The sequence below is a fragment of the Mya arenaria genome, chromosome 4 (assembly GCF_026914265.1).
Source record: "Mya arenaria isolate MELC-2E11 chromosome 4, ASM2691426v1".
NCBI lineage: Eukaryota > Metazoa > Mollusca > Bivalvia > Myida > Myidae > Mya > Mya arenaria.
Window position 1 is genome coordinate 39,684,490 of NC_069125.1, and position 18,279 is coordinate 39,702,768.

General features: G+C 35.0%; 1 protein-coding gene across 1 annotated transcript in view; it reads right to left on the bottom strand.

The window, feature by feature from the left end:
* Window positions 1-442: 442 nt before the first annotated feature.
* Window positions 443-18,279, bottom strand: part of LOC128232356 (uncharacterized) — a 28,275-nt gene continuing 10,438 nt past the window's right edge. The window contains exons 2-3 of the mRNA XM_052945864.1: window positions 1,726-3,239; window positions 443-693 (exon numbers count right to left, since the gene is read on the bottom strand). Coding sequence (XP_052801824.1) covers window positions 571-693; window positions 1,726-3,239 — 1,637 coding nt within the window. The 3' untranslated portion in view covers window positions 443-570. The remainder of the gene's footprint in view (window positions 694-1,725; window positions 3,240-18,279) is intronic.

Below are 18,279 nucleotides of genomic sequence, written 5' to 3' on the forward strand. Positions count from 1 at the left end.
CTACTCTCTAAAAGTTCGGTGTTATTACTAGCACGATAAACGAATTATCTACGTACGACGTAGAAATCTTATAGAGACCCGAACTCACCAAAAGGGTATAACTGACTAAGCAAGAATGCTTGGCTATCCGAGTGAATTATCAAACGTGTACGAAGGTTTTCGATTCTTGTCGACCTGAAAATCTAGCCACCCGCAGCAGTTCGCCTGGACATCAAACGACATAAGCATCGGCGGATCCTTCGATTCCAGTTTAAGGTGATTCTTCAATGTGGTAGTATACGGTATATATTATATTTTCAAATCATTTTATGGCACAGTTACAGCGATGTGAAGACATGTCAGCATTGGGCTTTTGCACAATTTGATGGTGCTGTTGTTTGCTTAACATCGTGTGTTTGCCATTTGTGATTTTTTACTGTCTAAATGCTACAGCAAGACAAGGGCAATTCGCTAATTTAATAAACTTGAACACTGCAATGAAATATCTCAATATACAAACATGAACAGGGATGGAAAACAAAAACAGTCAATAATGCAAACAAACGGCCAGGAAACTGGAGAAGCAAGCGTCTATGCGAAGTAGATGAGCAAGAACACGATGATGGCGACGACGGTGATGCCCCCGATGGCGCAGTAGAGCGTCCCTCTGTCAGCCGCCTTGCGCTTGTAATAGGTACGGCTGTCCTCCAGGTTCTGAAACACGGGAAAAACAAACTTTAAATTAAGGTAGAAAACTGTTATAACATTGGTTGTTGTTTTTCAACAAATCGAAATCGATTGTTTTTGTTAATCGATATAGAACTACCGTCTTTGTGACGTCGTTGACGTACAAATAGTTAAAATCTGATGTTTACAAGAAACTGATAAGAATTGTGAATTTGTCTGCACATGTTTATGTATAGCAAGTCCGATTACTATAACTAAATTTGCGTGTCATGAAATGCCACTTAATCGATGGAAGAACTAACGAGCGTTGGCATCCCCTGGCGATGTTGATGTTTTAGTTGGCGATACAATGGTCTACTTCTTAATATGTTCTACCGAATGCATTATATTGAATCTAGTTAGAATGTTGCCTATGAATTGATTGCTATCCAAAGAACCTACATGAACTGCATTATCAATTGGTGTATAATGATTGCAAAATTTGACATTGTCCTTATCAACAACTGTGGTAAAATGTCTACATATATGTGGGCGGAGTGCACTCATGAATATATAAGACGAAATCATGTGGCAAACAAAGCCTTTTCCTGGTACTTTTAGAAAACTGTATTGTGTTACATATATGAAATAGATAGGATATATACATTTTATCCAATTAAATCTCCAGAGAAGAAAATGCATTCATAGACAATATAGTAGCTCCTCAAAACGTTTGTTTAACAGTACTCTTGCCACAAAAGGGCCTTAAGTATAACAGTTCGCAAGCCAACAAAACTCACAAACAATGGAATATATACCTGCTCTAAACTTTCACTTGCATGGAAGAACGCTATTTAATCATGCTGTATTAATTCGTTTTTCTCACTGCCAATGCCTGTCACACGAATACATGTATCAATTATTGGAACGTTCGACACAAATGATACAAGTTGCATAATACATGTATTTATAAAAGTTGAAAATGACTAAATTTGGACTACAATTTTATACTCGTACTGAATACGATTCTGCAGCTATATCAACAGATTAAAGTAATAACTATACAACATAGTTACGTACAATGTTTGAAGGTATGGAGGTGATAGAGTTGTGGGTGTTTGGGGTAACCAGGGGCTCCCCGTCCGCTGGTTCCACCTCACCGTCACGTGGTTGCATATCTACCCGGACAGACGCCCGTTCTCCGCCCCGCGGTCCAACTACTAGCGGTTTCTTGAACGAAACACTCGTATCTCTGCTTAAGGGTTGTCTTTTCTTAGTAGGCTCTGTCAAACTTGATGAACTTCGTCCTATTCTACATATGGCTTCATTGCTCGAATGCTCTTGAAGCCTTTTACTGTCATCTTGCACATTGTCTGCAGAGTAACAGAACGATTCTGAAGGACTCAATTCATACACAGTGTGATCCATGCCGTTGTTAGTTCTTTTAAGCGTTCTCTGACACATGTCGATTGCACTTTTTGGCGATCCACCGGATTTTTTTATCGATATATCTGAGGATGAAAACTCCGGTTCCGAATAAATAACAGTATCCACAGCATGATCGTTTGATTTGTTAAAAAGATGTTCCCTAAATTCCATTTGGCTAGATTCTGTATAACCGCTTTCAGCATATTCATGACCATTATCAACCTTTCTTTTGTACTTTATACTCTCGTCGACATTTTCGTCGAAAGTATCTTTGGGATAATTTGATTGAGCATCAGGTGGTTGTTGTAAGAGAGGTGCATGCTCACTGCTACCAGAGTCACTGTCTCTCCTTTCTGTTGCCTCTCGGGATAATACTTGTGCTAGATCATGTAAATCTTGTTTAGTCTGGGCTTCTGGTTCCATGCTACATTCCATCTCCAGCACTTCTCTTGGAGGCGGAGGCAAATCATCGTCAAAATCATCTAAATCAGATATATCACCGTTCATGTCCTCAATGTCTCCATTGACAAGAAGAGAGTCATTGTTGATTTCACTCATCTCACTAAGCAACGTTTCAACCATCATTTTATCAGGAGTGATCATGCCGTTTACTGGCACAGGCATTACTTTAGCATTGGCAGAAGCGACCTCCCTGCAGTGATTCATCCCTCCCATAACCTCCGCCAACCCTTCACAGCCGTCCCTCGCCCCAACACCGCACATAGCCTGGCTGGCCAACTCTTTTGAGTTGCAATCGTTCTTCGCACGTACTTCCGCCTTAGTATCCCCTTCTTTGAGGGTCGTAAAGCTTGTGTGCCCGGCAGCAACCACCTCCAACTGCGCGTAAGTTTTCTCTACACAATTTTCCCCTGACGACGCCAGGGTTTCAGGTATGGCCTCTAATAGAATTAGAGGCTTACCATCGTTACACTTCTTACATGCGTTTATTTTAAGCTTAGACCCAAACGTGTCTCCATGACTATGGTTATGACTGTCTAAGTTGGTGTAGGGTATTTCCGCGGGATCTGAGCTATTTGAGAACAAATATGTTTCGTCACTTATATTGACGACACTTTGGCAGTTAAATTGTCTGGGACTTGTTGTAAAACTGTCTGGTTTTGGATATCTTAGTGCTTCGCTGTATTTCGGTGGTGGCAACAGAAATCCTGAAAAATAAAAATAAGTTAATGTTATATACACGTACCTGCCTTGAAATCAATTGTGGATTATGACTTCTCGATAATATTACTTTCATAATGGATTTAACCGTGTACACTTCTGAGCATGTGCAATAAAGATAAACAAAATATAGTTATACATATATATATATATATATATATATATATATATATATATATATATATATATATATATATAAACAAAGAATTTACACGTGTACATCACATTACAACTATTTTGTGAGATGTGAGAAGTGTCACGATAAATATGTTTAAACGAGGAGCAAAAAATTAAAAAAGCTCATTTTATTCAATGCATGGAATATTTACAAAAACTAAATTATGCACAACATTTCTAATAACAGCCATTTATTTTATTATATTTATTTTGTGACACTGTATAACAGCATGTATTACTCCAACGTGCATAGTTGTCTCACTTTACTCCGTGTTTATGCGTTAAGCGATATGAGCTGCAGTCCAAGAAACCATGGTTACCGGAATGTTTTATTAAGACATTAAGAAGACTCGCATTGCCTTTAGGTTTACTGCTTAAGTTATCAGCTGCACAAGCTAACAATAACAAAGCTATGTTAAAAGCGGATAAGTTTACAATATGCGCTATATATAATATCTTTATCATGAACAATCACAAATATACGTTAATCTTGTAGCGGCACATGTTTTGCTGGCTAAATAGGTTTGACACTACCCCCTCTTTAACCATAGCATATGGGATTCCGTTGGGTATGTATATGATTCAAGTAAAGTTAACTTCCCATGATGCAGATTAAAATATATATCTAATGGCTTGTGATGTTTCCAAGTGAATAAGCAATCAATGGATGTTGATGATTTATTTTTTATTTGCTTTCAATTTGTACGTATATCCAATTGTGTTGAAAACAGCATGCTTATTGTGTTTGTCTGTTTTCGTTTGTTATCTATTTAAGTTCTAGGGAAAACAAAAATGGATTATGTTTCTATAGTCGATAATTGTAACATTACTACAGTAGAAACTAGCGGTTAAAATTGATACTACAAATAGGCTTGGACAACAGACACAAAACCAAAGGCCGTAATTCAAACGAAATGGAACTACGGGGACATGCTGCCTAAATGGTAAAAACAAAGTTAGAATACAACCTACATTTACAGCCAATGAACTACAGATAGGCAACCATTAAGTAGTTGACTCAATCATTAAGAATTTCAATTTTCGTGTGTATTTAAAGGACCGCCCGCTGCCACTCATCCAATACACACTCACTGCGTCAGGTTTTGATTTGACACTGTGTCAACCATTGGCATTGTATTCTAAGTCAGTTAGATGACGCTCACTCCGCCCGTTCTTAGTCATTAAGATTTTAATTCAGGTCATCTTACTATTACTAATATCTAGCAGCTAATCTGCACCCAGTCCAAATGTTTATCTGATTCAAGATGAAACCAGCAAGAACTTAACAAGAGATATCACTGACAGGCAAACAGTTCAGATCAATACAAATGACAATTGGTGTTGATCACCAAAGCGGTGACCCTGACAATTACCAATACCGGTATTTTGAAATATGTGTGCAATGTGTGTTGTCTTGTCGCGCTGTGTCTCTTGTTTTGTGTTTGTTTGACTTAAATCAGGATCTTGGGTATATTTAAGCTTCTGTGCTTGTCTCTTTAGTTGGCATCATCTTAGATAAGTAGACTATAGAAATAGCCAAACTTGACATGTGTCCATCCTATTTCGGGGTGTTCCTGGGGAAGGCGGTTCATGTCGTGGAGGTGCGCACTAAAGTACGCCCCTTAAAACGTCAAATCATAGATCCGCGCCTGATAGCTGTAGCATTTTTTGTATGATCTTATTAATTAAATCAATGAAATATTTATTCATATTGTTACATGTGGACCAATATAGAAAGAAATAAAAGCGGAAGAAATAGGTTACAAATTCAATGTAGGTAATTACGAGGTATCTCCGGCTATTTGTTCATCTCATGAGAATTCTCTGAACAGCTTTAATGAGCATTTATCCAGCTCTCAGATGGAAGACTGAATATAAGATCAGGCACACACAATATGATAATAGAGGCCTGTCTACTGGACATAGACTGGGTTCATATATATGCTCCATTATTCCAGACTGTCCAGTGATTTAATCAGTATTAAACCGCATAACGATTCCTGGTCTGGGCGCTTGTAAGTTTGGTTTGTAGTCACCAACCCGCCCAAGTTGGTTTTCTACGGGGACTCCGGATTCCCACACAACACAAACTAACATATCGTGCCAACGAGATTGACTTACCACATTAAGTTAATATAACAATTTTCACAACCGTTGTAGAATAAATCAGTAAATTTATCATACAGTTGGTTCAAGTATGTACAAATAGTGATCTAGCAATAGAAAAAAAATGATTTCTGAATAAAAAAATTCAGACTCTTACTACTATAATCATTGGAGTCCGCTGAAGGTTATCGGCTTTGACCACAAGGACCAAAAAAGTGACTTTGACTACAAACATATATAATGTGCGACAGTGAATGAAACACCAGATAGTCGAGCTTTCTGGCGTAATGAAACACCAACAGATTCCTTCAGGAAAAAGCATGCTCGACCCTGGAGGGGTCCACTGGTCTTTATATACACTAACTTCTCTATTCTCACATAACCCGGGCTTTGCTAATTTGCATATTACCAACCAAGTTTACATCCGGTATGAACGTACTTCTGTTTTATACGGAATATTATTATGAACGCACCTCCGCCGCTGTAGACCTCTGCCGCCTACAGGGTACACTTCGACCATCAGGAAAGCACAGCTTTAAATATTGTTGAAGTTCCAACTTACTATGTCTCACAGGACAGCTGAGCTCTAGCAAACGCATAGAAGTGGAGACTATGAACGCACATCCGCCGCCTACAGCGGACCGTTACACATATTTGGCTTTTTAATTTCCAGTCTTACAGAGACTGGGTCCGGTAGTCTTTAATTTAAATACTCATAACCATGTTGAAAAAAGGATTTATTTTTTTTAATTTATTTAATTTTATTTTTTACTTTGTCCCTGTAGTTTTCATTGTATTATTGATATTCACTGTAGTTTGTTGGAGCCATGTGGATGCAATAAAATATCGCCCGTACTCACATCTTATGTTGTTTAAATGTCAAATATTAATGAGACTCTGTTCGGTAGTTCTTAATTTAAAACTCCTACCCACGTTGCTTAACAGGTTTGGTTTGTTTCGACTACTAGGCTTGTCCCAGTAGTTTTCATTGTATCATTGACGCACAATATATGTAACATCCGTTTCTCATTTCACTTCTGCAGAAACATTGGAGAGTAAATAGTTTTGAAACAACAAATGAAAACATTTAAGACACAGATTAACGATCAAAATACGAAACAGAAAGAGATCGGAAATTATAGAAATATTTATTTTATTTGGAATCCATATCAATGCTGATGTTTATCTACTATTATGAATTGCAGTGCCTGTCAAACCAATATGGGATAACAGTGCCGCCATCCTTTGCAAACATAGGTCGAACATATGTTCATGTTTATACAGCAGTAGACAGGTCGCCCGAATCATTGAATGGACGTTTTGATTATTCGTTTATGTTGGTCTCTAAAACAAACATATTTTGTGAGTTAAATGTAGCGTGTTGTTACAGCTCAAAGATGGCGTTTGTGCGTGTGATTATGACCTAGTTTAGAATGAATACTTCCGCGAACATATCCTCCCTCTGTTGTTTAAGATATCCAATACACAAATATGTGAACTTGCTTGATAACCCCATATATTTTGGTATCATTTGGAAGTGTTTAAAGCTGCACTCTCACAGATTGAACGTTTTGACAACTTTTTTTTATTTTTTGTCTTGGAACGATTCAATTTATGCGAAAATGCATGTAAACCATTCATATAAGATTCCTGACAAAAATAGTCACATATTTTTGTTTTCTATTTAAGTTCAACAATTGATATTTTATGCATTTTTCTTAAACCGCTAGTAACGCTTTAAGCGATAAATCATTAGTTTTTGAACTGAAATATGAAAATCTGCGATCTAATATTTTGTCAGCATTCTTTTATCACTGGTTTGCAGATATGTACGCAAAAATTTGCTTAATCCAAGACAAAAAAATTAAAAGAATGTTGTAAAAAACGGTAAATTAGTGAGAGTGCAGTTAATAAGTAGAGCAGAATACGCACTGAAAATAATTATCAGAAACTCGCTTTTTGGCCATGCTTGATTGAAAAATAGGTCATTTCATGTGCGATGTGCGAACTAAAAACCAAAATTACAGATTACAAGAACTTTGTGTTGAACGTACTTTCATGCATTATTTTTACTAGTTAGTTTTCTTTAAATGATGTCAATTTACAAGGGGTCACCAGGCATCTCTATGTAACATTATGGTTAGTGGAGTTATCAGAGAACTTCTGGTCTGATTTTAAAATCCAGATAAATCAGGGAAAAAAACTCAGGTCAAATTTCAATCTCAGTTTTAACTCATTTTACCACATAAAATCATAGTATGAGTCCAATTCTTGTTTGTTTTTACTATTTTGAAAACAAATATTGCCATAGAATGTGTTAAACTCTTTTGTCATTACACACATGTATATAGAAGAAAACTTATTCAAGTGCAAAAATAAACATGAGTGGTTGTTAAAAAAACATTGAGTTGAACTCAATTACATTTTATGCTGTAAAATTTGATTTTTCTTAGAAATCTTGACCAAATGTTTAAATCAACATATTCTTCGAAAGAATGCACTTTTAAAAGGTGTAATAATATGAGATTTTGAACAATTTTTGATGTTTTGTGGTAAATGAGTTAAGTCTTAGATTGAGATTTGACTTATGTATTTTTGTGATATTTGGGCCGGATTTAACTACCTGTTGTACAGCTATGTGAACTAATTTAAGGCTGATATGACTAGCGAAAGAATATGCATAAACAGTTTAGAGTTATGTTTTACATTCATGCTTAAGTTGTATCGTTTTGATGGGTTGCAAAGTCAGTTATCAGTTGAAATAATGAACAAAAATAAAATTGCCATTACTTTACCTTCAATTTTTTTGGTCATTTATTTTACATAATAGTAGTTAGTAAGTCCTCAAATTATAACAGGCATCAATAATTAACATAATAGCCAATGGCTCGATGAATGACAAGCTTATTTTACATCATTTACTTTTTTCCTTAATTATATGGCGCCTGCTAAGTTGGTTTGCATGATTCCAAAACGTATAGTTCAGACTAACTTATATTCATGATCCACAATTCTGCACGAACCTTTGATTAAATATGTTCAAATCGACGGCATTGATTGACCTTGGGATCTGCTAAACAAAATATTTAAAAATAAATCAGGACCAGACGCCACTTACTTTCATAGTGCCGGCGCGTCTATTGAGCGGTAAATATTGGTCTCGTCGTTATTACAAAAACAGACATATAGGGAAACTTATTCAAATGAGATCAATACGCCAATTGAATCCTGTATCAATAATTTATTCTTTATTTACTTACATAATTTGTTTATTCATTTATTTATAGAGCACTCTTTTATATAGAAACATTTATTTACATTTATCTATTTATTTATGTTTTCATTTATGTATGTATTTATGTATTTATTTATCTATTTATTTATTTATTTATTTATTTATTTATTTTTTTTTTTTTTATTTTTTTTTATTTATTTATTTATTTATTTATTTATTTAGTTATTTATTTATTTAGTTATTTATTTATGTATTCATTTATTTTTTATTTATTTATTTATTTATTATTTATTTGTTTATTTGTTTATTTGTTTGTTTGTTTATTTATTTATCAATTAATTAATTAATTAATTAATTAATTTATATATTTATTTATTTATTTATTTATTTATTTATTTATTTATTTTTTATCATTCATTCATTCATTCATTCATTCATTCATTCATTCATTCATTCATTCATTCATTTATTTATTTATTTATTTATTTATTTATTCATTAATTATTTATTGATTTGTTTATTTATATATTTGTTTATTTATTCATATATTTATTTATTTATTTATCCATTTTTATTTATCTATTATTTTATCAATTTATTTATTAATTATTTGTGTATCTTACTACGTATTTATAAATTCATTCATTATATCAAATGGTTCATTTAGATATTAAAAACATTTATTCATTAAACTTACTTATTTATTAAATTAATTTATTCACTATTTATGAATTCACGCATTCAAATCACTCACTAATTCACTTACCCTCATACATTGTAAACCTATTTGGAATTAATAATAATTGATATTCTAAAATGAAGATTGTAGGTTAGCATCAAGTGACTTGACAAGAGTGAAGCATTATTTTTCCTGAAAATGTTTCGCAGATTAATCGGTCTCCATTTAGAACATTCAAAGTACATATGGCTTTGCAGAACTTCGCAGAATATATCCCAAAGAGACCGGCAGTAAATAATAATTGCAGACAGATACAAACGGACAATTGCACTCAGACTTTGATATTTAGTTTCGCCATGCGGGACAGTAGCTGCCGTTAAGGAAAGGACGTGATCGATGATTAAACTCCGACGTCGACAGGAAAAGAAGGTGTCATAACTCAATATCAATAATTACACACAGGCCACGCCAATAATACCATACAATTATAAGAGAATAAATCGAGGAGAATAAACAATAGTTTTATCATTTGTTTCCATAGGAATGATCTAAGCTTGAAGACTATGAATTCGCAAGAAGTCCGAATTGGAATACAGATATTAAGCCCAAGAAGTGGACGCAAAGAAAGCGGTATTATCGGTCCCCTGGCAGCCCTATAAACGAATGGAAACTCCGCGGTAAACAAGCTATTTCCTAGATCGATAGGGACAGGAACGGGACGACGGCATTCTGGAGGGTCGATAATCAAGACTTAGTGCGCTGGCTGCCTTAGATCACCTTGCGTTAACACACTGCCTCCCTAACCCATTAAATACTTTGTATACATACACTTAAAGCCTTTTTTGACAAAACTGTTTGTTCCGTACGTCACGTTCATGCTATTATAATCCAATTACCGATCTGTAAGAGGAACAATAACACATGGTTACCCTTGAAATAACGCCTACGCCAGTCTCCGAGGAAGAAAACCAAACCTTCCCATTTTGGCTGACTAGATGTGTCCAACGTTTACGATTAAGGGGATGTGCCTCTGTGGACCGAGTGTGATAATGAATTGAAAACCATTGGAAAACCAAATCTGGTGTAGACATCGTAAGTCTAGCGTACAATTGAATATGAAATTAACTCCTGATCAGTGTGAGTATTCGCAGGACTTAAGGCTCCTGAATTCAACTAAGAAACGTTGAACGAAAAAAAATATAATGTTAATTCAACTTTTTTTTTCCTTTTTCTTCCCACACAAAATCTTAATTAAATGATACCACAAGGATAAATCCAGAAGCAAATTTCTACCGGAACATCGCTTATCAGCAACAATCCCACTTTTACAGACGCAAACATTAAGCAAAAAAAAACACCCACTCACAATGGAAACCACACAAATAGAAGCTTTCAAATATCAAACAATAAAGCAAAATAAAGCAAAACACCATCGCGGTCGTTACTTTGTCTATGGTATATGACGACAAGTACTTGAAATTAAAGCATTTTTTTCAAGACGTAAAAAGCGCTTGCTAGTACAAATATCGCTTTGGGGCCAATGTCAATATGTATGATAAGCCTAGTAGCCAACCGTCTTACCTTATCTAACGACCAAAACATCACACGTTGAATGTTATCAACGGACAAAAAGCAAGTTACACACATGGTCGATTTTTATAGAACAATGTAAATGAATAAAAAAATCGACCAACATTAGAATATGGGTTTACTGCCATGGGAAAAATTCTCATTAGAAGGCACGTGTGATTAAGCCAGTTTTAAGCGTTTATTAAGCGTTAGTAAGTTAATCTAAAATGATAGGCATAAACATGTATAAAATATTTAAAATTGATCAGTGAATGATGGAACAATATATTCGTTCTTATGGTCTAAAATAATAAGCATTCATACTTAGGCCTAAAAATTAATATGTTTGTTTCCGGTTTCATGCCCCCCCCCCCACTCCAAAAATAATAAAAAAATAAAATAGGGTAGGAAGGTAAAAAAAAATGGAATGTACTTTTTTAGCCATTGTTTTTCTTGATATTTTTCTGTTACCAAAACAGTAGGTTTATACCCAGCTTCATTCATGTTTTGCGTACTCTTTATCAGGAATATCAGACCATATCACCACTTACTACATGGGAAGGGTATTGTGCCTTCTTAACCTTGTTTCTAAAAACATTCCGAAAGACAAACGAGACATAAAAATGGCTGCCGTCCTTCAACACTTTGTAAACGAATTACATGATAATATATATTTAGTTTTTCTTTGCTTAAAATTAAACATAACAGCAAGTAATTTTACAACAAGAGAGTCTAGCCGTGAATTCCCTGTATTGTTAGCATTCATACACCTGTAAATGAAACATGTGTGGTACTTGTGCTGTCTTGTATGTGGTGGGGCATTGTGCGGCTGATAGGAACATCCCCCTTTTTAAGATTAACTGCTGACAAGGTCTCTTCTATACTTACATATAATTATTAAAAGTATATGTATTATACATAAATTAGAACTAACACAATTGGTAAAGAGCTAGTTATATAAAATGCAATGACTGCCTATTCAATCGGAATTTTCATCATAACATTGTTGAAGATCTTCCACAACTTTGTATTAAATAAATTGAGTTAATAAAGGAAGTTCTAGTGTAAGAAAATGAAAGAAAAACTTAATAAAGATGCCAATAGAAGCTACTAACTGGGAATATATGTGAATGTATGACCATGTAGACACACTGACTGTCACCGAAAATACAGTCGATACTCGTTATGTCGAACTCTGTTTTCTCGATGTTCAGATTATGTCGATTTTTGTTTCAAATGTGTTGGGTTTAGTAAGACAAGTTTTGCATATCGGTTGAATCGAATTTTCGTTATTTCAAAGTATTTCCCGATGTCCCAATGACTTCGACATAACGAGTTTTGACTGCACATCACAGCGACCTACAGGCCAATGAGCAAACAGAATACTCGCAAATACAACAATATTGACAATATTGAATCCATACATAGGTCAAACTGTCCGATCTGTGTAAACTTTTGCAAATAAACTCTCTCTCCTAACCAAATACAACTTCTCAAAAGAACAAACAAAAATCAAGCTTGTTCGCAAATATTCATGAAATTATAATTGAAAACGTGTCACATAAGTTTTCCCTCGTCAGACGATTGAATCAGTGAACTGACAATTCTTGATAGATTTCCGCCCGAATCTTCGTTTCTTAAAATGTTATTGCCATTTTCTCGGGCTAGACCAAAGACGGATAGAGATATAGTCTAGAGATAGCTGGATGGATGTTTTTTCTTGGGATTTGATGAGTGTAGACTGATCAGGCCCCACTTTCTCGAAAATATTTAAATTATTACTCCATCACTTAATCAACTCATTTTACTACTTTTCAGTCTAGCATGTAGTTTTAACTTGGTTAAAATCAAATTATCTCATTGGTTAATTTGTATTCATAAATAGAGTGTTGGTCAAACATTTAAAAACGTTGTCTAAGAAGTTAGAGCAAGAAATGCAGTTAAACTGCCGCAAATACCAAAATGGGTTAAGGGTAAGTAAATACTCGTTATATCGAAGTCATTGGGATCTCGGGAAATAATTTGAGATAACGAAAATTTGACACAACCTAAACACAAAACATGTTTAACTCAACACATTCGAAAAAAGTTCGACAAAACCAGAACATCGACTTAACAGATTTCGACATAGCGAATTTCGACCGTAATTTTCTTTTCTTTTTATATAAAGAAAGAAAACAAAACAAAACAAATAAATCTATGAGTAACCACACACAATGTTTTTTTCTTTCCTTTTTACAATATACAGAGAATCTAATTGGTTTACTCAGTTAAGTGAGAACTTGAGGATTTTTGAGAAATTGGGCCAGGATCTGTCAAGAGCTATCTACTTCAAACTACAAAAATTGGACTGCCACGAATGCAATCAAGTTATGGAATTTCTCCCTAATGTCTCAAACTTCTTATTCAATGTTTCATTTTCCGATAAATGCTATTTAAGGTATAGGACATCTAAAAATATTTTTTTTCAAAGCAGAGGAGAAAAGCTGTGAAAGTAATTTCCGCTGTGGGCTTGCAGCATCAATTGATCCGGTGCTAGCCATCAACGAAAGCTGTTCTGTCAATCTCGCTTCACCGTTGACGAATAGTTGAACGCAAAAAAGAAGTCTGAAGGTTATCTAGACTTAAAGAAGTATACAGTTTATGAATATTGCATAATAACAGACAAAAAGGTACCACTATAAGATAGTCTTGCATGATAACGGTAAGAACCAATATAAGATATTGTGGAATAATAACAGACAAAAAGGTACCATTATAAGATAGTCTTGTATGATAACGGTAAGAACCAATATAAGATATTGTTGAATAATAACAGACAGACAAAAAGGTACCATTATAATATATTGTTACATAATAACGGTAAGAACCAATATACGATATTGTGTTGTTGTGTGAATAATAACAGACAGAAAGGAACCATTATAAGATATTGTTAAAGGAACCAATATGAGATATTCTTGCATAATAACATACAAAAAGGTACTTGCCTAATGACAGATCGAAAGGTACCAATACGAGATAGCATTGCCTAAAGATACACCTAAAAGTATCAATACGAGATAGCATTGCCAAAAGATACACCTAAAAGTATCAATACGAGATAGCATTGCCTAACGACACACCTAAAGGTACTAATACGAGATAGCCTTGCACCTAAAGATACCAATACGAGATAGCATTGCCTAGTGACACACCTAAATGTACCAATACAATATAGCATTGCCTAATGACAGACCGAAAGGTACCAATACAATATAGTATTGCCTAATGACGGACCGAAAGGTACCAATACAATATAGTATTGCCTAATGACGGACCGAAAGGTACCAATACAATATAGTATTGCCTAATGACGGACCGAAAGGTACCAATACAATATAGTATTGCCTAATGACGGACCGAAAGGTACTGATATAAGATAGTATCACCTGATGGCGGACCGAAAGGTACCAATTTAAGACATACCGAAAGGTCCCAATATAAGATATCATTGCCTAATGACACACCTCAAGGTACCGATACAAGATAGCATTGCCTTACGAACCACCTATAGGTACCAATACAAGACAGTATAACCCAATGACACACCAAATAGTACCAATACAAGACAGTATAATCCAATGACACACCTAATGGTCCCAATACAAGATAGTATAACCAAATGACACACCTAATGGTCCCAATACAAGATAGTATAACCAAATGACACACCTAATGGTCCCAATACAAGATAGCATAACCAAATGACACACCTAAAGGTCCCAATACAAGATAGTATAACCAAATGACACACCTAATGGTCCCAATACAAGATAGCATAACCAAATGACACACCTAAAGGTACCAATACAAGATAGTATAACCAAATGACACACCTAATGGTCCCAATACAAGATAGCATAACCAAATGACACACCTAATGGTCCCAATACAAGATAGCATAACCAAATGACACACCTAAAGGTCCCAATACAAGATAGTATAACCAAATGACACACCTAATGGTCCCAATACAAGATAGCATAACCAAATGACACACCTAAAGGTACCAATACAAGATAGTGTAACCAAATGACACACCTAATGGTCCCAATACAAGATAGTATAACCAAATGACACACCTAATGGTCCCAATACAAGATAGTATAACCAAATGACACACCTAATGGTCCCAATACAAGATAGCATAACCCAATGACACACCTAAAGGTACCAATACAAGATAGTATAACCAAATGACACACCTAAAGGTACCAATACAAGATAGTATAACCAAATGACACACCTAAAGGTACCAATACAAGATAGTATAACCAAATGACACACCTAAAGGTACCAATATAAGTACATATATTGCCTGACATACCAGAGTCATTGCATTGTTAACATTGTAAGTCTAGTTAACTGTTTAATTTAGTTATGAGTAAAACACTTCTCAACCATATTAACAATTGTTCAACACTAGTTGTTCTTATATGTTCAGAATGCCAATATCTTGAAAATGCCAAAAGAAAAACAGTATATCAAAAATGACCACCTTTATTTACACGGCTTAGTTTATATTTGCACTGTGGTTATATTTGAGTACGAACACATGCTGTAAATGAGAAATGTTTTTTTTGATTATCGAAATACAAACCTTACAAAAATGTATTGAGATAAGCCAGGCTGCAAAATAAAACAGTACCCAAAGTCGTTTATGACTAAGGCTGTTCTTAACTGAAACATAGTCAAAAACATGCGTGTTACGTATTACACATTTTATATCAAAACACATTAATAATATTTGTGTCATGGCCTTTTCATTATCCTTTTTACATGTTTCGTAATAAAATCATCAGCATTAAAATAACAAATGGAACAAATCTAAACAAACTAATGAAATATATTTTGTATTAACAAACACACGTAAATTTATATTGAAGGCCAATTATCTTGTCCGATCCGTAAAACAATATTAACAGAGATTTTGTTAAACAAGTAGAAATCAATAAAACAATTATCCAAGAGGAGATAAAGATGGAGTTCAACACAGGTAAACGATTGGTGTTTGGTTTAGCTTGCCAAAAGCGCAATCTTGATGTCTTATTTCGCAATAAAATTGTTGACAAGGAAAGCTTTTAATATCAGTATGGTGAATATTCGTTCGCCAAAATGGTGGGTAAAATACATGAGAGTTAATTATAGCTGGCAATATAAGCGCAACTGAATATTATATAAGAACGTGAAATAAATAGTAGAGCATTGTAATTGTTTGTTTGATTATCAAACTTAAACTCAGTAAGATCAAAAATGTATGACGGAAAACATTTATAATCATTCCAAATTGCAAATTGTTCACATGATAATTATGCTTATGTTGCAAGCTATAAATTGTGTTTTATCAGTAAAACAATGAAATATCCAGGGACAAGCCCACTTGATTGAAGTCTTAACCAGTATCCTGTTCAAAGGCACGAGAGTCACGATATAAGATGTAGAACGCTTCATGGCAACCAACATTACACAAATATCAATATACGCCATTGCTTAATGTTGGGGTAACTGCCTTGACACGGCCAGTAAGAACTAAGTAAGAACACACTGGGGGGTTTAAACCGGTTAAATAACGCTCAACCTCACCCTGCCCCCAACATTCAGCAATACTTTATGAAGAACAAAGTAAGAATACATGGGGGGTTTAAACCGGTTAAATAACGTTCAACCTCACCCTTGCCCCCAACATATAGCAATACCTTTATGAAGAACAAAGTTAAAACACACTGGGTGTTTAAACCGGTTAAATAACGCTCAACCTCGCCCCTGCCCCCAACATTCAGCAATACCTTTATGAAGAACAAAGTAAAAACACATTGGGTGTTTAAACCGGTTAAATAACGCTCAACCTCGCCCCTGCCCCCAACATTCAGCAATACCTTTATGAAGAACAAAGTAAAAACACATTGGGTGTTTAAACCGGTTAAATAACGCTCAATGTCACCCTTGCTCCCAACATTCAGCAATACCTTTATGAAGAACAAAGTAAATACACATTGGGTGCTTAAACCGGTTAAATAACGCTCAACCTCACCCTTGCCCCCATCATTCAGCTATACCTTTATGAAGAACAAAGTAAAAACACACTGGGGGTTTAAACCGGTTAAATAACGCTCAACCTCGCCCTTGCCCCCAACATTTAGCAATACCTTTACGAAGAACAAAGTTAAAACACACTGGGTGTTTAAACCGGTTAAATAACGCTCAACCTTGCCCTTGCCCCCAACATTTAGCAATACCTTTATGAAGAACAAAGTAAAAACACATTGGGTGTTTAAACCGGTTAAATAACGCTCAACCTCGCCCCTGCCCCCAACATTCAGCAATACCTTTATGAAGAACAAAGTAAAAACACATTGGGTGTTTAAACCGGTTAAATAACGCTCAATGTCACCCTTGCCCCCAACATTCAGCAATACCTTTATGAAAAACAAAGTAAAAACACATTGGGTGTTTAAACCGGTTAAATAACGCTCAATGTCACCCTTGCTCCCAACATTCAGCAATACCTTTATGAAGAACAAAGTAAAACACACTGGGGGTTTAAACCGGTTAAATAACGCTCAACCTCGCCCTTGCCCCCAACATTTAGCAATACCTTTATGAAGAACAAAGTTAAAACACACTGGGTGTTTAAACCGGTTAAATAACGCTCAACCTCACCCTTGCCCCCATCATTCAGCAATACCTTTATGAAGAACAATATCCCCATGAGCCACGTTGCTGGTAATGTACACATGCTAAACCATCACTGAATTTCTTTGTTTCACTGACCACAAGGCGTTATCACCCCCCCCCCCCCAACAGCTTGATAACTATAGTAATATAACAATATAATCGTTGTTTGTTGTCGTGGTACATATTGAGGCGCTGAGTGTATATTGAATACCATGTGCCCAAACAAGGTCATCGCTTAGTGTGGGGGTCATGTGCTTGTCCCTGTAGTTATCATTGCATTATGACGACCTAGTTTTAAAGCTGCACTCTCACAGATTGAACATTTTGACAACTTATTTATTTTTTGTCTGAGAACAAGCCATTTTTGCGAAAGTCCATGGAAACCAGTAATATACGTCTGCTGACAAAAATAAGTTCGCAGATTTTTTTATTTAAGTTCAAAAAATGACGTTTTATGTTATTTTCCTAAACCGTTAGTAACGGTTTAACCCATTAAACATTAACTTTTGAACGGAAATATGACAATCCACGATTTGAGTTTTTG